General features: G+C 35.4%; 1 protein-coding gene and 1 long non-coding RNA gene across 6 annotated transcripts in view; one reads left to right on the top strand and one right to left on the bottom strand.

Moving 5' to 3' along the window:
• The window catches only part of PDHX (pyruvate dehydrogenase complex component X), a 63,331-nt gene that overhangs the window by 26,557 nt on the left and 20,158 nt on the right, over positions 1 to 16,616 (bottom strand). For all 3 annotated transcript variants that reach the window (XM_072791105.1, XM_072791106.1, XM_072791108.1), the window contains 3 exons: positions 9,709 to 9,809; positions 3,629 to 3,828; positions 802 to 900 (listed from right to left, as the gene is read on the bottom strand). In XM_072791105.1, coding sequence (XP_072647206.1) covers positions 802 to 900; positions 3,629 to 3,828; positions 9,709 to 9,809 — 400 coding nt within the window. The remainder of the gene's footprint in view (positions 1 to 801; positions 901 to 3,628; positions 3,829 to 9,708; positions 9,810 to 16,616) is intronic.
• LOC140612894 (uncharacterized) overlaps positions 1 to 16,616 on the top strand; it is a 47,070-nt gene that overhangs the window by 14,873 nt on the left and 15,581 nt on the right. The window contains exon 4 of one of the 3 annotated variants that reach the window (XR_012014005.1): positions 5,529 to 5,903. The exons of the other annotated variants lie outside the window; for them this stretch is intronic. This is a non-coding gene — a long non-coding RNA (uncharacterized lncRNA). Of the gene's footprint in view, positions 1 to 5,528; positions 5,904 to 16,616 lie in introns of those variants that run through there. 3 annotated transcript variants of the gene reach the window in all.

The following is a 16,616-nucleotide window of genomic DNA, read 5'->3' as shown; positions in this document are numbered from 1 at the left end:
CCATCTGTTCTCATAAACTCTTGAAAGAAACAAAATGTAAACAAATGGAAAAACAGATCAGTGTTCTGGAATAGGAAGACTTAGCATCATTAAGATTTCGATTCTTCCCCAAGTTAATTGTAAAATGTGATACAATCCTGTAAAAACACCATCATTCCCCTGTGCCTGAATTGTTTAAAATTCATTTAGAAAAATTATAAAATAAGACTAAGCCAAGAAAACTGGTCCATTGGGGGAAAAAAAAAAGAACGATGATAACTCTAACAAATTTTAAAACCTACTATAAAATATTTATAATTCTGAGTGTGGTACTAAACAAATTAGGTGCTAACTCATAGACAGTGGACTAGAAAAGAAAATCCAAAAAAAAAGCCAACAGCATATGGAAATCAGTTTGATTATCCAAGTGACTAAAATCCAAACAGATAAGAATGAAATTATTTTTAAAAGTATATTCCCAGGTTTAAAAAATTTAAATGTGATTGCAAACTTATTTCAAACCAACATAAAACAATATAAGAAGTTCACTGCTCTGTAATCTAATTTTCTGCATTTATCACCATTTCTAAGGATCCAGCTTAGTGACCAAATTAGAACCATTCTTCATTAATGCTGTAATTACTTCAAAACCACCCTTGCACAGAATACAATTTTGTACTCACAAAAGCAATTAAAAAGACAAAAGAACAGTATACGTCCTTTTAAATCTTAACACTGAATAAGCTCTTCTTTAAATACTTTTAGAAAAAGATGATCATGATAAATAATGGAATTGGTTATTATAAAAAAGCACAAACATACTCTTTAGTGAATATACCCCGAGGGCCAGTGGCTGTGCCCTGGCTAGCATCCAGGGCGTGTTTTTCCAGAATATTACGGGCAGCTGGACTTAAACGGAACCTAAGAAGAAAACAGAAGATTAACAAAACCAATAAACACTCATATTTGAGTCAAATATACCTAAACATCAAAGGTTTTGCCGATAATTAGAAAAATAAAACTTATAATAAAGTTAAAATGACTCCTGTTGATAGTCGCAGTCAAGTAAATTAATCTGTACTAATCTGGTTTATTTTACTACCAAAACATTTTCATACACATTTACTTAGTTACTATTTCAAAATATTCTTTTAATAAGAGTAAATATTCAAAAGGACAGAGCTTCTATTTTTACTAATATTTTTCACATGACTCTTCATTAAATATATCAATAAGGAAATAACTGTACTCTTCCTTCACTTTTTTGTGGTAAATATACAAAAGATTTACAATTTTAAATGTTTTTAGGTATACAATTGAGTGGAATCAAGTACTATACCTGTTGTGCAATCATCGCCACCATCCATCTCCAGAACTTTCTCTCACACTGAAACTCTGTACCCATTAAACAATAACTCCCCATCCCCTACCCAGCCCCCAGAAACTAGCACTCTACTCTCTTTACCAATGTGACTACTCTAGGTAACTCATATAAGTGAAATCACAGTAATTGTTCTTTTGTGATTGGCTTATTTTACTTAGCATGTCTTCAGGGTTGATCCATGTCTTGTTATGTGTGTTTGTCAAAGCTGAGTAACATTCTATTATATGTATGTATATAGTACATTTTGGACACATGAATTGTTCCTACCTTTGGCTACTATGCATAATGCTGCTATACGTGGCTATACAAGTATCTCTTTGAATTCCTGCTTTCAATTCTTTTGAGTATATACCCAGAGGAGGAATCACTCGATCATATGGTAATTCTACTCTTAATTTTCTGAGGAACTGCCGAACTGTTTTCCACAGTGACTGCACCAATTTACATTCCCACCAATGGTGCACAAGGGTTCTAATTTCCTGATACATCCATCAACACTTATTATTAACAGCAGCCAATCCAATGAAAAAGTGGTAGCTCATTGTGATACTGATTAGCAATTTCCTAATGACTAGTGACACTAAGCATTTTTTCATGTTTATTGGCCACTCATGCATCTTCTTTGGACAAAATGTATTATCTGAGTACTTTGCCTATTTTAATTGGGTTGTTTTGTTGCTGAACTGTAGCCTTCATATATTTTAAAAACTCATTATTATTTACATGAAAACATTTTTATATTACATATACTCCAAAAGAGTAAGAGGCAGAAACTTATGTTGATTGTTAGACATGGAAACTGAAATATACCAAAAGGTGACACAACTACTAAGTATCTACTCTTTGACTGAGACCTTTAGGCAAAGCAGCAAATACAAATGACTATACAGTCAAATAAAGAAAATGAGTCAAAGGGGTTGGGTCCAGAAGTTTATAACCAAGAAACGGAGAGGAACAAATGTGGTACTTGCTGCATTTCAGATAAATACCTCTAGGTGATATGGGCTCAGTGCCATCAAATCCTCAGATTTTTCAGATGAAACTGAAATTTTAGATTTTTTTTAATGTAAAATTAACTACAAACAATTCAAAAAATTTATTTAAAAAATCACTGTATGGGCCAATAGTGTGCAATTCACAGGTCTGCTGGCTTTTTTTAAGGCTCCATATCCAGTGTGGAGCCCAATGGAGGGCATGAACTCACAACCCTGAGATCAAGACCTGAGCTGAGATCAAGAGTCAGATTCTTAACCAACTGAGGCATCCAGGCACTCCAGGTCTGCTCGTTTTTAAACCTACACTTCGGGGCCACACACTCATTAAGTCTCTAGTGATGAATCTTCACAGAATGACAGAGCACACACTATGATCTCTGCAAAAGGAGAAGAGTAGTTAAGTACATCCATTACCCCGCCTTATGATTTCCATGGTAAAGAAGAGAAAATAAAGGGAAGTTAAAGCAATGCTATGAGAAATGCTATGTGTGGGCATGGAAATTTATTAACTCAGCATTTCAAGAACACTGACAAGAACGGACTCTGGTAAACTGAAGGAAAAGATTTGAAAGCGTATGCATTTTTATTCAAGTTCAAAAGTGGTTCTTAAGAAGACTTTCCTCCATGAAGAGCTTCTTCTTATAAAGGAAAAGTAATTTTGTGTAATTGTGGAGAATGTTAAACGCATGAACTTATTAAAATAAAATCTTCAGACTCCGTCAATTAAAGCCATGTAAAGCTGAAGTGAAATGGTATGCACCAAGTACCTGTGTTATACAGGGACAAAACTGGGCTCAAATCCTCCAATCCGTGTCAGACACTCAAATGAAGAATGGCCATAAAGGCATGCATGTTAAGAGGCTAACTCCATTTTGTCAATTATATGTATAAAACCGGAATTCACACTGCGGTAACTAGAATTCCATGGGTGGAAACATGCTATGAAGTTTGGTTCATTGAACCCCATGCTGGAATCCTAAAACTGACTTCAAATTCAACATGGACACAGACTGTTTGCTTTGATCTCAGCTGGCTGAGCAGGGCTTTCATACCACCTGGAACATGGCAGGTATTCAATAACTACTTGTTTGTTGAATGAATGAAAGGAAAATAATCATTCTCAGATCTCAGTCACCTAAGGGAAAAAGGGAAGATCAACCACTTCCTACATAAGGTGCAAAGATGTTTTAAATATGGTAATGACTAAAATATCCTAAAAGCTGCTTTAACATTTTTTTTTTTAAATCAGCATCCAAATAAACATACTCACTGCAGATTTCCCAGTATGTGTTCCTTTTTGACAGGAGTAGAAATCTGTGGTTCGGGTGAGGGGGAAGGCACTGATGGTTTTGAAGCTGGTGATGGAGGACCTTCATCTTTGGGGATTTCAACATGTTTCCAATCTTCTCCTTCTTCAACTAGCAAACCAATTAGTGAACCTAGCCGTATATTTTTAGATCCTTCTTCAACCTATATTTTAAAAAGAAAATAATCGCAGAGATGAAAAGGCTTATGACCATATGAAGTAGTTTAGGTAATTCTGTATTAATTAATTAGAAAGATCTCTTAACTTGAGGTAAAATCTGCTTTTAAGTCAGCCTGCCTCCTCCTTCCACCTGCCACTATCCTTGCTTACTTTCCCCCTTTCTTCACCACTTTCCCCATCCCAGTTATTAATGGTACATCCTGAAATAAAAAATCTAGAATTTCTCCTCTGACAGCTTTCAAATATTTAAGAGCAATCATTACCATCTTCCTTTTGATGTCAATCAGGACAAACAGGAGACTGTGGTTTCATACTTCAACTATTTGTCTTTCCCAGATAGTTTCTGTATGATAGCTCAGGAATTCCAAGAGCTCACAAAGAATTAAGTACCCGAAATTAATCTTATTACTAACATTAATGTTAAATATGTTCAGTAAACTTAGTCGCTGGAAAAAAGTATATCTCATCGTATAAACAGACTTGGTTAACTACTCTGGCTAATGTTGATTTCTCTTTCCTTACACTTAATTTTCTTCCTATGTATCTATTTACAAAACCTGAGATATAAAATACAATCCCATGAATTTTTACAAGTACATTAAAAACACGGTGGTATCTCAGCTAATCAATTTTTCATAGCTAATGCCAATTAAAAGATAAATAAGATTGAAGTTTTCTTTAAAAAGTGTATGTATTTCAAACATTTCAGCAGCATTAATTTATAAAGGGTTGTTTTAGTAAGAGAAGTCCCTAGAGAACCTTCAGATGACAATGTTTTTAAGTTCAGCTCTAGAAGAAAATGTCATATCTTCAAAATTTTTATTATTCTCTTTACATTAAATAAAGTTCATTGCAGATGTAATTTAATGAATACTAGAATGAGAGGCTATAGGATATTCACTAATAAAGTAATTATAAATAAGAGTGTAACTCCTAAATTGGGCTTGGCATTCCTGATTAACATTAAAATTGATGCTTATTATTAGTATGTGCACTATTTATGTATAGATGAGGAAAGTGAAGCACAGAAAGGTTAAATGACTTGTTCAAGATTATAAGGCCAGTAGGTATCCAAGCCAGGATTCAAATGCAGTCCGACATTACAGGTAAGCATTCAACATGCCAAGTACCAAATCTGTAAAAACTGCACTCACAGAAAAAAGATGATCATATAGCAGTTCAACATCATGCTCCTACTTTAAAAAACAAGCAAAAAGAGAAGAAGATATAGACTGGATTATAATTTATTTAGCTTTTAATTCATGGGAAACACAGACTCATTTACCACTTCAATGTCATTTACTCAGTTCAACATGAAAAAATTAGAACTGAGAATATTTCCCACTTAGTAGAATTTGCTCTGAGCTTTGAGGGTTTTCTCAATTAAGAATGTTATAGTCTACAGAGGAGAATCAACTGAAGGTCGCACAACTTCAAATTTCAACCATAAACTTTCAAACAATGAAATGCAACTTTGAAGGTGACCAGGCAATTTAATGAAAAATAAGGGGGGGAAAGGGACCTAACAATAAAACCATGTTGAAAAAATACATTCTTAAAAAAAAAAATACATTCTTTAGAGAAACACCAGTGATAGTATTAGAGTGAGATGCAGCTAAGAAATTGATTGAACAACATGAAAGTTACCAAAAAATATATATTTTTTGCTGTTTTTTAACTTTAGGATGATCAACAAAAGGAAACATTTCTTTTTTTAAGCTCTATGCCCAACATGAAGCTTGAACTCACGACCCAGAGATCAAGTCACATGCACCACCAACTCACAGCCAACCAGGAGCTCCTAATGGAAATTTTTTGTTTTCCTATCCATGGATTTTAGTTTTCAGAAAGAATTCTATTCTTGAAAATTATTTTGAATAATAATGGTCTATCAACGTAATAAAAACCTATCAATGAATGTTTTGCCAGTCAATAAATTAAAATTTCTGAAACTTACATAAGTTTAAATAATCTTAACCCTTTTCACCCTCAAAAACATCCTCGTTTGTAATAAATCATATAGTAACCCTACATATGGTAGAAGCCAAACCAGACAATCCTCAATAAACTCTCCAAATAGGGGTGCCTGAGTGGCTCAGCTGGTTAGTGTCTGACTCTTGATTTCAGCTCAGGCTATGATTTCTGGGTTGTGAGATTGAGTCCTGCATTGGGCTCAATCATTAAGGTTCTCTCTTCCCCTCTCTCTGCCCCTCCTCTCCACCAAAAAATAAAACCAAAAACTCCAGATATGTCATCCTAATATTCTACTTTATTGACTTAACATTTAAAATACCTGCTATGGGGGCAACTGGGTGGCTCAGTGGTTGAATGTCTATCTGCCTTTGGCTCGGGCCATGACCCCAGGGTCCTGGGATCAAGTCCTGGCTCTGGCTCCCTGCAGGAAGCCTACGTCTCATCTGCCCATGACTCTGCCTCTCTGTGTCGCTCATGAAAAAATAAATAAAATCTTAAAAAAAAAAAAAACCCACCCCAAAACACCTGCTATACAATTTTCTGAATAAATTTAAGACTAAGCTTATGAACTGGTACATATGTAAAACTTTAAGGTTATCTGTACTAGTGGCTAAATAAGATATTAACAGCTTTCTCATTAACTGAACTAAACTGGAAATGAATCATAAAATAATCTAACAGCAATTATTCTTTATTAACATTATTAAAAGCTTCTAAGCCTGTTTCTGGATCTAACTGAAATGTAATAAATATTTTATATCTAAAATGGAAATCCAGATACAAAAATTACTAATGAGAACAGAGATATGAAATTGGGCAGGGGGAGGTGAACAATACTAAAACCCTTTAAAGCCTATGTAAATAAATCTCCATGAAGAGCAAGATACGTAATAATTTCTAATGGTTTCAAAAATGTGTGCAAGCTAAAAGCCAGAGTTTTATATGATCACTTGCCTTTTAAAAAGATCAATCTCCAACTCATTGATTTTCAAAGTAAAGATCTCTCTCTATATTCTTACAAAAAATCAGTTCATTATGTGTACTCAAATGAGGAATATTCCACAAAGAAAGACACAGGTGTAACTTGCACGGCGGTGGAAGGGCTGAGTGCAGAGTATGGTAAAAGACTAAAAAACCCAATAATATCACCCAATATCACCTTGATTTTTTCTTTTAATCCATAAAACTGTTACATTGTGACATGAATATGCTCCCATTCCTATTATTCAAAACGCATGTGGAATAATAAGAAAGCCATAAAGCCCTAAAATACACAATCTTTTCTTTGACAAGGAAATAGCCATTTGTTCTGCTAAAGCCCTTATCAATCATATCTCCCTCTCAGCCCCCTGCCTTTTCAGAGCATTAGAGGCCAGATGAATAGGCACTACTGACCTATAACACCGTTAACAATTTGAAATGCATTATGAAGCAGCTAACTGGGAAAAGCTATCAATTCCGGAAGGCTTTCATAGTCAAACAACCCAGAGCTAGGGCCAACAACACAGCTTGCCGAATGCACACAATAAAATGTAGCTGGGTGCATTACACATGGTAATTCAAACAATCATTTCCTTTTTTCAAAATGCTGCATAAATTAGTTGAAACTGTTTTTGGTATGAATATATTTTCCTTGTTATGAAGGTATAGAAATTTTAGCTTTCCATTCGTATTTCCTCTAAGGAAGTATTTTCAACAATATGTTTTAACATGGCTGTTAATATTGTAGATGAGAATCTACAAAGAAGTTTTGATAATTAGAAGGTAAAAAGCAACATATAAGTGACTAGAAAAAACGGAAAGGATTTTCTAGTAAGAAACACAAATGAAAAACTGTGTATAGATCTATATCTAATTAGGCTATAACATTCCAAAGTGTAGTCTTTGGATAAAATGTACAAAGGAAGGTGCTGTATCCATTCTCAAAACAGAGGTGAGCTGGTTTTAATCAGAATTAAAAAGAGATATGCAGTGTCTCCTCCAAATCAAACTACAGAGACACAAATGGATACTTACTGTTCAGTTGCAAACAACCAATTACAAATTATTTAGATGAACATACAAATTGACATGGGGATTAATAGTCACTAAGAGCTGAGTAATTATAATAACGAAAGTAGCAATATTTATCAATGCTTGGTGGGTGACGGGTCTTATAATGAGCGTATACAGATTATTCTCAATCTCTATTACTGCCCCATGGCGCAGATATTATAATCTCTATTATGAAGAAAAAGGCACAGAGAGATTAAAGAATTTGCCAATCACAGGTGGGGGTGGCACCTGAGTGCCTCACTCGGTTAAGTGTCCAACTTGGTTTTGGCTCAGGTCATGATCTCAGGATTGTGCGATCGAGCCCCACGTTGGGTTTCACACTCAGTGTGGAGTCTGCTTGAGATTCTCTCTCTCCCTCTCCCACCCCCCCCCCCTGCTTGTGCTCTCTAAATTAAATAAACCTTAAAAAAAAAGAATTTGCCAATCATTACATAACTAATAACCAGCAGAACTTATTAACTCTATGAATCAGGCAGTGGGGTAACTCCAGAGCCTACAATCTTAGCTCCTACAACATACTATTACATGTTCTAGAAGTTAAGAAACATAATCCATCAGTGAATATACCATGCAACCCTAAATAGGGTTTAGCATTTCAATTCTCATATAAATTCTAATTATTTCATTATAAAAACAAAATAGCTATTATAGAATATTTAGACAATACAGTAAAATAGAAAATATAGGGTAGGAGGATCATTTAGTTCCATCTTCCAAGAACAACTGACATTTTTATAACTTTATTCTAATCTTTTCTATACATATTTTTCTTTAAAATCCTATGAGATTATAATCATTACCCATACACAATTTTAAATGCATTTTTTTCAAAAAATTTTTGAATTTTTATTGATGTATAACATCATGTAAAGAAATTACATTTTTTTCTAGAAACAATTTCTAACAGCTACATGATATTCCACATTTTCTTCTGTTAACCTTTCTTTTATTGCTAGACATTTTGACTAAAGGTCTGTATTAATAGTTTCTGCTTCTAGCTATACCATTACAGATCAAGGTATAGCTCCATATTTTAAATTAGTTATAAAGTAAAGATTGCCCAGAGAAGAGTATTTAAAATTACTGCATATTTTTAATTTAGATCGCAAAGGAAATGACTTTGGTCTTGCTAAACCCACAAGCCTATTTTCCATTAAAAAGCTTACAAAACAGAAAATATACTATCAACAGAAAAGACATTCAACTATACTCGAGTATGTGGAATATTCTAAAACATATATTTTTATATTGATACATTTTTAAATGATTACAAAAATGTCCAAACTGTAAGGATAAGTCAGAACTGGACAGGGCCATTGAATGTGGCTATGAAACCTGCAGACAAGAACCTGCACAGGACAACTTAAGAGAACAAAAGCTGAACAGATGGTCACTTTACACACTTCTAATCCTAGGAGTCCTGGGGATAGACGAAGATAGGGTTTCTTTCTGATTTTCTTTCTTTCTGATTTTACCAACTACATATTTAGAAATTGCTAGCTCTAAGCTTTAATCTATTGCTTTGTCTTCAAATTCTCCCTCAAAGAGCTTTCTCTCTTCCCAGGCCAGAACGGTTCTCATTTTCCACTAGGGAACCCAAAATACTGAGCACCACTGTCATGGCTGAAATATTTCTATGTTGCCTGATCATCACTGGCTATTAACAGACCTTCAGACTAGAATATTTTAAACATCTGAATTAAAAATATACTATGTAGATTCAGATAACACAACACTATAAATACACTATTAAAAATAAAAGGTGACTTTAATTCAAGGAACTTCACATGTTAGAGATCTTCATCCCGTTGAAGACAATCAAAATGAAAACTTACCACTATTTTGGCCAAGATGCCATCATCACTTGCATCTAAGGTAACCACAGCTTTGTCAGTCTCTATTTCACATAAGGCATCTCCAGTACTCACAGCTTCACCTACAAAACAAGACTGGGTTTGTTTTGTTTTTTTAAAATATGAATATTAGTATATATGCTGGAGTGTGTGTTAAGTACGTAAAACACGAAAAATGAATACCAAAATATTCGGTAGCTAGCTCTAGGTTGTAGAATTATAAGTAAATCTCACTACGTAAGTATGTGTTTGCATGTGTCTTTATGTATGGTTTGTTATATTTTCCAAAAGGTCTATAATGGACATAAACTACATTTGTTATAATAAAAAAAAAAACTACAAAAGATCATTGAGCAGGTATTAAAAATGAAATCACATTTTAGAAACAATAGCAACAAATGCATATTTCCGTCCACAAATCAATTCTGGACCCATTTCTTTCTTTTTAATATATTTTGACTATTATTTCACAAAGAGAAAAGTTTTACAATTAACAGCACTTCTGAGTTAACATTGTAGGGTAAGTTCAGAAACCCTGTTGGCACTGTAAAACATAAATAATAAAGCATATTAAACAAAGACAGACAATGTCAAAGACACAACTGAGGTCAAATAAGAAACATTTCTGTGCAACAGAAGCAGTATGGAAACTCAAAAATGTTAAGCAAGACCTGACTTGCTGTTTCTGGATCAAGAAACAGGTGGGAGTGGTTAGCAGGGAGAATGCAGCAGTTTCTTTTGGAATAAAGAGAGCTAAGTGATTTGCTGAAGACAGGGATGCAAATCAGAATCTCCCCTTAAGGTTCGGGCTGGGTCAGTGCCCCCACTCATAACAGGAGGCTGATAGAGGCGGCAATCAAGACCTGTTGACTAGGACTATGACTTTAATCAGAACTGTAGGTCTAGGAAGGTGGGGAACAAAACCATCACCTCAATTCCAGGATCTGAGCCAAGCCACCCTCTGGCTCCATTATACTGCACCTACGGATATCTCCAAAATCAATAGCAAAATCCCTAGACTGGGTGTGGGGAGAGGGTGAGAATGGAGGTGGATGGGAAGACACTGAAACACAAATGAAAAGCCTTCTGCTGAAAAAGAAATGACAAAGTTCCAAAAACATTCCAAAAAATTTAATGCTAAGAAAGAAAACCACAAAACCAATAATGGAAACAGAAATTTGTTTCAGATGCAATTTACTGAGTGCAACCTGTCAGAGATTTTTAAATAAGTATTTGAGGATGTTTAGAAATACAAAATGGAGATAAAAGATCCATCACAAGAATAAGAGATAAAAAACAATGTACAGAAATGAAACAAAATGACATCACATAGGAAGAAAAAAACTAGAAAATTTTGGAAATGAAAAAATAGTCATTGAAATAAAAAGAAACAATGGGATGTACTATCTAGACTGGACATAGTGAACTGAAGTAGTAAATTAAAGGCAGCATTAAGGAACTACCTTGAACTGACTACAGGCAGAGAAAAAGGTTAAAAATAGAAGAGAGCAGTAAGAGACACAGACAGAACCTGCAAAGTTTACTTTATTCTGTCAAATGGATTTTCCAGGGCAAGACTGGAGGGAAGAGTGGCAAAGCAATACATGAAAAGAAAATTGCTGATAATTTTCTACAATGGAAAAGAAATACATATCCTCAACATGATGGAGCTCTGAATGAGTTTAGAATAATTGTAACCTAGGATGTATTGCCTAGAAGAGGGCACTGGGAGCCTTGTAGCTTGCCTGAAAATAATTGTATCTTGACTGGGGGTGGTAACCTGGTTATATGTGCAAGTAAAAATTAATTGAGCTTATTATGCTTTATGCAATTTATACCTCACTAAAAAAAATTTAGCAGAAAAAAAGTATCAGACTGTATGAATCCACATTAGATATACTGTAGTGAAATTCCATACAATAAAAAGAATATTAAAAGCTACCAGAGGAAAAACAAAAAAACAAAAAAATCCAGATTACTTCAATGGAATGACAGAGAGCCGACTTCTCAGAAGCTGTAAGAAAAGTCAGAAGCCAATGGAGGGAAAAGCTGAGGAAAAGTAACTATCTAGAATTTTATATGCAGCCAACCCATCAATCAAGAGTGGAGGAAGAGTGGGCACCTGGGTGGCTCAGTCAGTTATGTGTCTGACTCTTATCGGCTCAGGTCACGATCTCAGGGTTGTGGGTTGTGAGACTGAGCCCCAGGTAGGGCTCTGCTCTGGGGTGGAGTCTGCTTAGTATCCTCTCTCTCTCCCTCTCTGTCCTTCTGCCCCTATTCACCCTCCCTCCCTTTCATTAAAGCAAACAAATAAATAAAGGAAAAGGATTCTTGAGACATATAAAGGCTAAGAAAATTCACCATCTATTAATGAGCTATTAAAAAATGCAGTTCATCAAGAAGAAAAATGGACACAGAGGAGACCCATGGACTATATGAAACAAGCTACTACAGAAATTGATAGAACGGTAACTATGAATCATTTAAAAGTTAATTTCTGAGGGTTTAAAAAATGTAGAACTCAAACTCTAAAAACAGCATAAGCTGGATAAGGAAATGTTTAGTTGATGGGTAAAGCATGCTAAGGACTTTGATATAAATAGGCACAAAAAATGTTTAAGAACTCTAGATATTGGCAAAATTAACTATGTATCCAAAATACTTACTAATGTATACCCCTCCAAAAACCAGAAATATAATCTTCAGCATTCCACAAAGCAGAGGAAAAATTAAATAAAAACTATTATCCAACTGAAGACAAGCACATGAAAAAAATTTTAAAAAGCCACACCGAAATTATAGAAATAAGTCTGAATGTATCAGTAATTGTAATAAATGTAAACAGATTAAAACAACCTACTAAAAGCAGCAGAAATGATCAAAATGAATACAAAAAAATAAAATCTGGATAAATGTGGCTTACAAGAGACAGACCTAAAACAAACCAGGATAAAAATACAGGTATAGAAAAGCATGTAACATACAAATACACTCCCTCACATATACACCAGAAACAGCTGGTATAGCAGTATTCATAGGCTCACTCAATAAAAAGACATAAAGGAAAATCTAAAATGCTAAGATAAATATGCTCTGAAAGTTCACTGTACAGAAACTATTTCATTGTATACCAAGATGGTGACATAGATGGTTATATTATCTCAGTTAAAACAGTTTAGAACTATCAATATAAACTATTTTAATGAAATAAACACATCTGTTAGATGATATTTACGGAACACCAACAAGGTGATTATTGGCCTAACCTCAAACAGATTTTCCTACTCAACAGATATTTAATAAAAATGCTTTAGGGCACTGAGGATACAGCAGTGGTGGGGGGGGATAGTTAAGATTCTAACCTCAAGAAGCTTGCTTACTTCCTAGTGACAAACTGGAAATTATGGTGGGATTAGATAAAGTTAGGATGCTATAGGAACACTCAGGAGGGGTATCTAATTTAGTTTTTGCAAGGTGAAAGGCTTCCTAAAAAGTAATATGTACATTTACATAATTATGTATATTATATACATATTATATATAAATCTCATAACATAAACATAAACATCATAATATTTATATATAATACATATATAAATCTGAGCCTGAAAAGATGAAAAGACAATCAAGTAAAGAAGCAGTGATCCAAGCAGAAGGCACAACATACCCAAAGCCCAGGAGGCAAAAGAGAACAGGAAACTTTGGAGGAGCTGGCTACTAGTACCTGAGAGAAGCAATGAGAGATTAGGCTGGTGAGGTAAGCAGAAATCAGACCAAAAAGGAACCTTGTATGTCACACAGAGAAAGCAGATTATATCATCTTACACACTTCTTTATAGTGACAGATGTTTTCATAGTTAACACCTAGAAATTCTGTCCATAAGAAAACAGTATGTTTCATCACTTGTGCTCACCCCCTGCAAATTCTAAACACCCTTTAAGAACCATAGATAAAACGCACACACACACACACAAAACCGAACCAGATTAACCATTGATGTCAACCTAGATGACTTTGTTCCTATTCCTGAATTCCTACAACAGCTGTGATTAATTTGAAATGAATCACAAATTGCATTATAAAATGTTATACTGCTACAGTTACTTGTTTTTTTCAATTGGGTTTTCCTACTTTTTACCAGGCTATGAGTTTCTTCACAACAGCAATAAGACACCTCTTAAGTGTTTTACATTCTACCTCATTACCCTGGACTCCAACTAGTGTTTCATATATAATGAGTTTGAGATTAAAACACTTGAGGAAAAAAACTGCAGTAATTTCACAAATCCTCATGTCATCATAAGGTATACATCAAACTATCGCTTGTATTTCATTTGGTTCTAAAATTTGATTTGTAGCATGCTTCTAACAGTAAATATCTTGGTGGCCTATTTCCTTTCTGTGTTTTAATTATATGTACACCTACTCACATAACATAGACATATAGATTAGTTATATGAGAATGTCAAGAGAGAGAAAATGGAAAGAAACACAAAGGGTCGATCCATTATACAGTGAGCTTTCCCCAGAAACCATAGCAAAGTTTAAAACATTGCATTAACTATATAAGGGCACATTACCCCTAATTTTATGAAACTAATGTTCTAGCTATCAGTAATCAAACATAATATAAATATCACAAGAAAATTTTGAGTCTAATAATAAGCCGTGATGACTCTAAATAGCCTCAGTTTTGGCCTTAACAATTTGGTGCTATAATTGAGAAAAGATGCAAAGCAGAGTGGTTACAAGGAACTTTTCCAACTCAGACACAGGTTTGATTCCAAGCTCTGACACTTGCAAGCAATCTTCACCAAATTACTTAATCTCTCTCTCAGGAAGGTTTTGAATGCATAGCTGTTAAAGAAAAAAGATCATGGAACTGGAAATGTTAGGTTAATAACTCTTCACATACATCTTCAAATAAAACACTTCACAACATCTTTAGATAAAAACATTAGGTATGCTATTGAGGACCATCAAGAACCAAGACTCATTCTCACTCCCTAACCCATACTGTCATTTCAAACAGATCATTCAGCAAACATTAGTATAGAAGACGTTATACTATGCACTGTTAACACAATGTTAAGACACGGTGCTGTCCACAAAGAGCCTGGTGTCTAGAGGAGAAGGCTGAAAAGCCAGGCCCGAGCATCATGGATGATGTGAGGTGACAGACGGCTCCTGAGCTGCCATGTTGCAGAGATGGCAGCTTTGCAGTGTCCCTGCCCCATCTCCTTGTGGCGCATGTCAGCAGCCGAGGTGGAGCGGGCCCGGAGCGAGAGTGCGGGCCCCAGGAGGGGCCAGAGCAGAGGCCCGCCCGGGGGCCGCTCCCCAGCACCGAAGCCAGCATCATCGTTGGTTCCTTTGTCCAGATGGGTGGCTGCCAGAGCTGAAGCCTGGAGTTACAGAGGCTTCCCTTTCTCTTTTTAAATTCTGCCTATGAAGTAGAGTCCTGATCAAACACAATGGTCATGTTTATGAAGTAAACACATCCTGTGACTTTAACAAAATAATCCGGTCCTGCCAAAAATTAACAACAAAAGTATTTATTGAGAAGGTGTATATGGTGGTAGTGGTGGGAGCGAGCTAGCTTTTATCAGTAAGACCACATAAAATCACACCTACATGAACATTAAAGGAAAAAAAACCTCTTCTTAGTGCTTGGTTGAAGTATAGTAGCAGCTACGATTTGAGAAAAATAATTAAATTGTTTACACAACAAATACTAGGTAAGTAGGTAAATGACACTGTACAAGACAGTATAGTAAAAAATAGTAAAATCAGACAGACCTGCTTCAAGAAGTTTTTAATGGGACTGAAGAGTACAAATAAGCAGGCCATGGCCATCCCACCCAACCAGGGCTTACTGTAGTGTGGGATGACAGACCAGGGGCCCCTAGTCACTGTTTGCCAACCCTTTTCAACTCATCACACAAACACAAAATATTATTTGCACAATCAAAAACCCCAGGCAACTGTGTTCCTAGGCCATGTGAGGTCCTACCCTGAGGGTTAAGGGCAGGAGTAGCAGTTTGAGAAGGGAACAGCTGGGCAAAGTTAACCTCCCTTATATCCTTCTGACCCCTTACATTTTATATGTTGCTCATTTAAAGTGCTCAACACACTCGCGGCTAGGGGTTGCCCACTATATGGGACAGGGAAGACAGAGAACCTTTCCATCGGCAATCAGTAATTGCACTCACTAATTCTAAAATACTGACATAAGAGAAATATTAACAGTAAATGTAAAAAAGCACAGATGGAATGCTGTTCAGCAATAAAAGGAAGGCACTGCTGAAACAGGCTACAACATGGTAGATGGAAGAAGCCAGTCACAAAAAGACGGCACATTATAGGATTCCACTACAGGAAATGCCCAGGAAAGGCAAAATTTGAGAGCCAGAAAGCAGATCACACTAGGGATAGGAGAAAGAAGTGACTGCAGTCAGGCACCCAGGATCTTCTGAGTAACAGAAATGCTCTGAAATTGGATTTTGGTGATGTTGCACCACTCGTTCTACTTTAACTAAAAATCATGGAATTGTGCATGTAAAATCACCAAAATCTACGATATGTAAACGGTATCTCAATAAAGCTGTTAAAATTGTAATATACTGGAAAAAATAGTGAAGCTACCTGTGAAATGCATGTTTCAAAAGTTTTCCATTTTAGCACCATCAACATGGATACAAATCCCCAAAAATAACAGATATCAGAGCTCTTCTACAGGAGAACCCAGACCCATTATAGCACCACAATGGTACCTACGGATAACACTTCCAACACTGATAAACTCCCTCAAAACACTTTACTTCAGAATCTTATACTCTACAATGAGATACAGTCTAAAGACTTACACAAAAACTATCTGAGATAGTCGTAA

This window comes from Canis lupus, chromosome 21 (genome assembly GCF_048164855.1).
Source record: "Canis lupus baileyi chromosome 21, mCanLup2.hap1, whole genome shotgun sequence".
In the NCBI taxonomy this organism is placed as follows: Eukaryota; Metazoa; Chordata; class Mammalia; order Carnivora; family Canidae; genus Canis; species Canis lupus.
The sequence above is the reverse complement of the archived record's forward strand: the minus strand, read 5'-3'. Positions and strand labels throughout refer to the sequence as shown.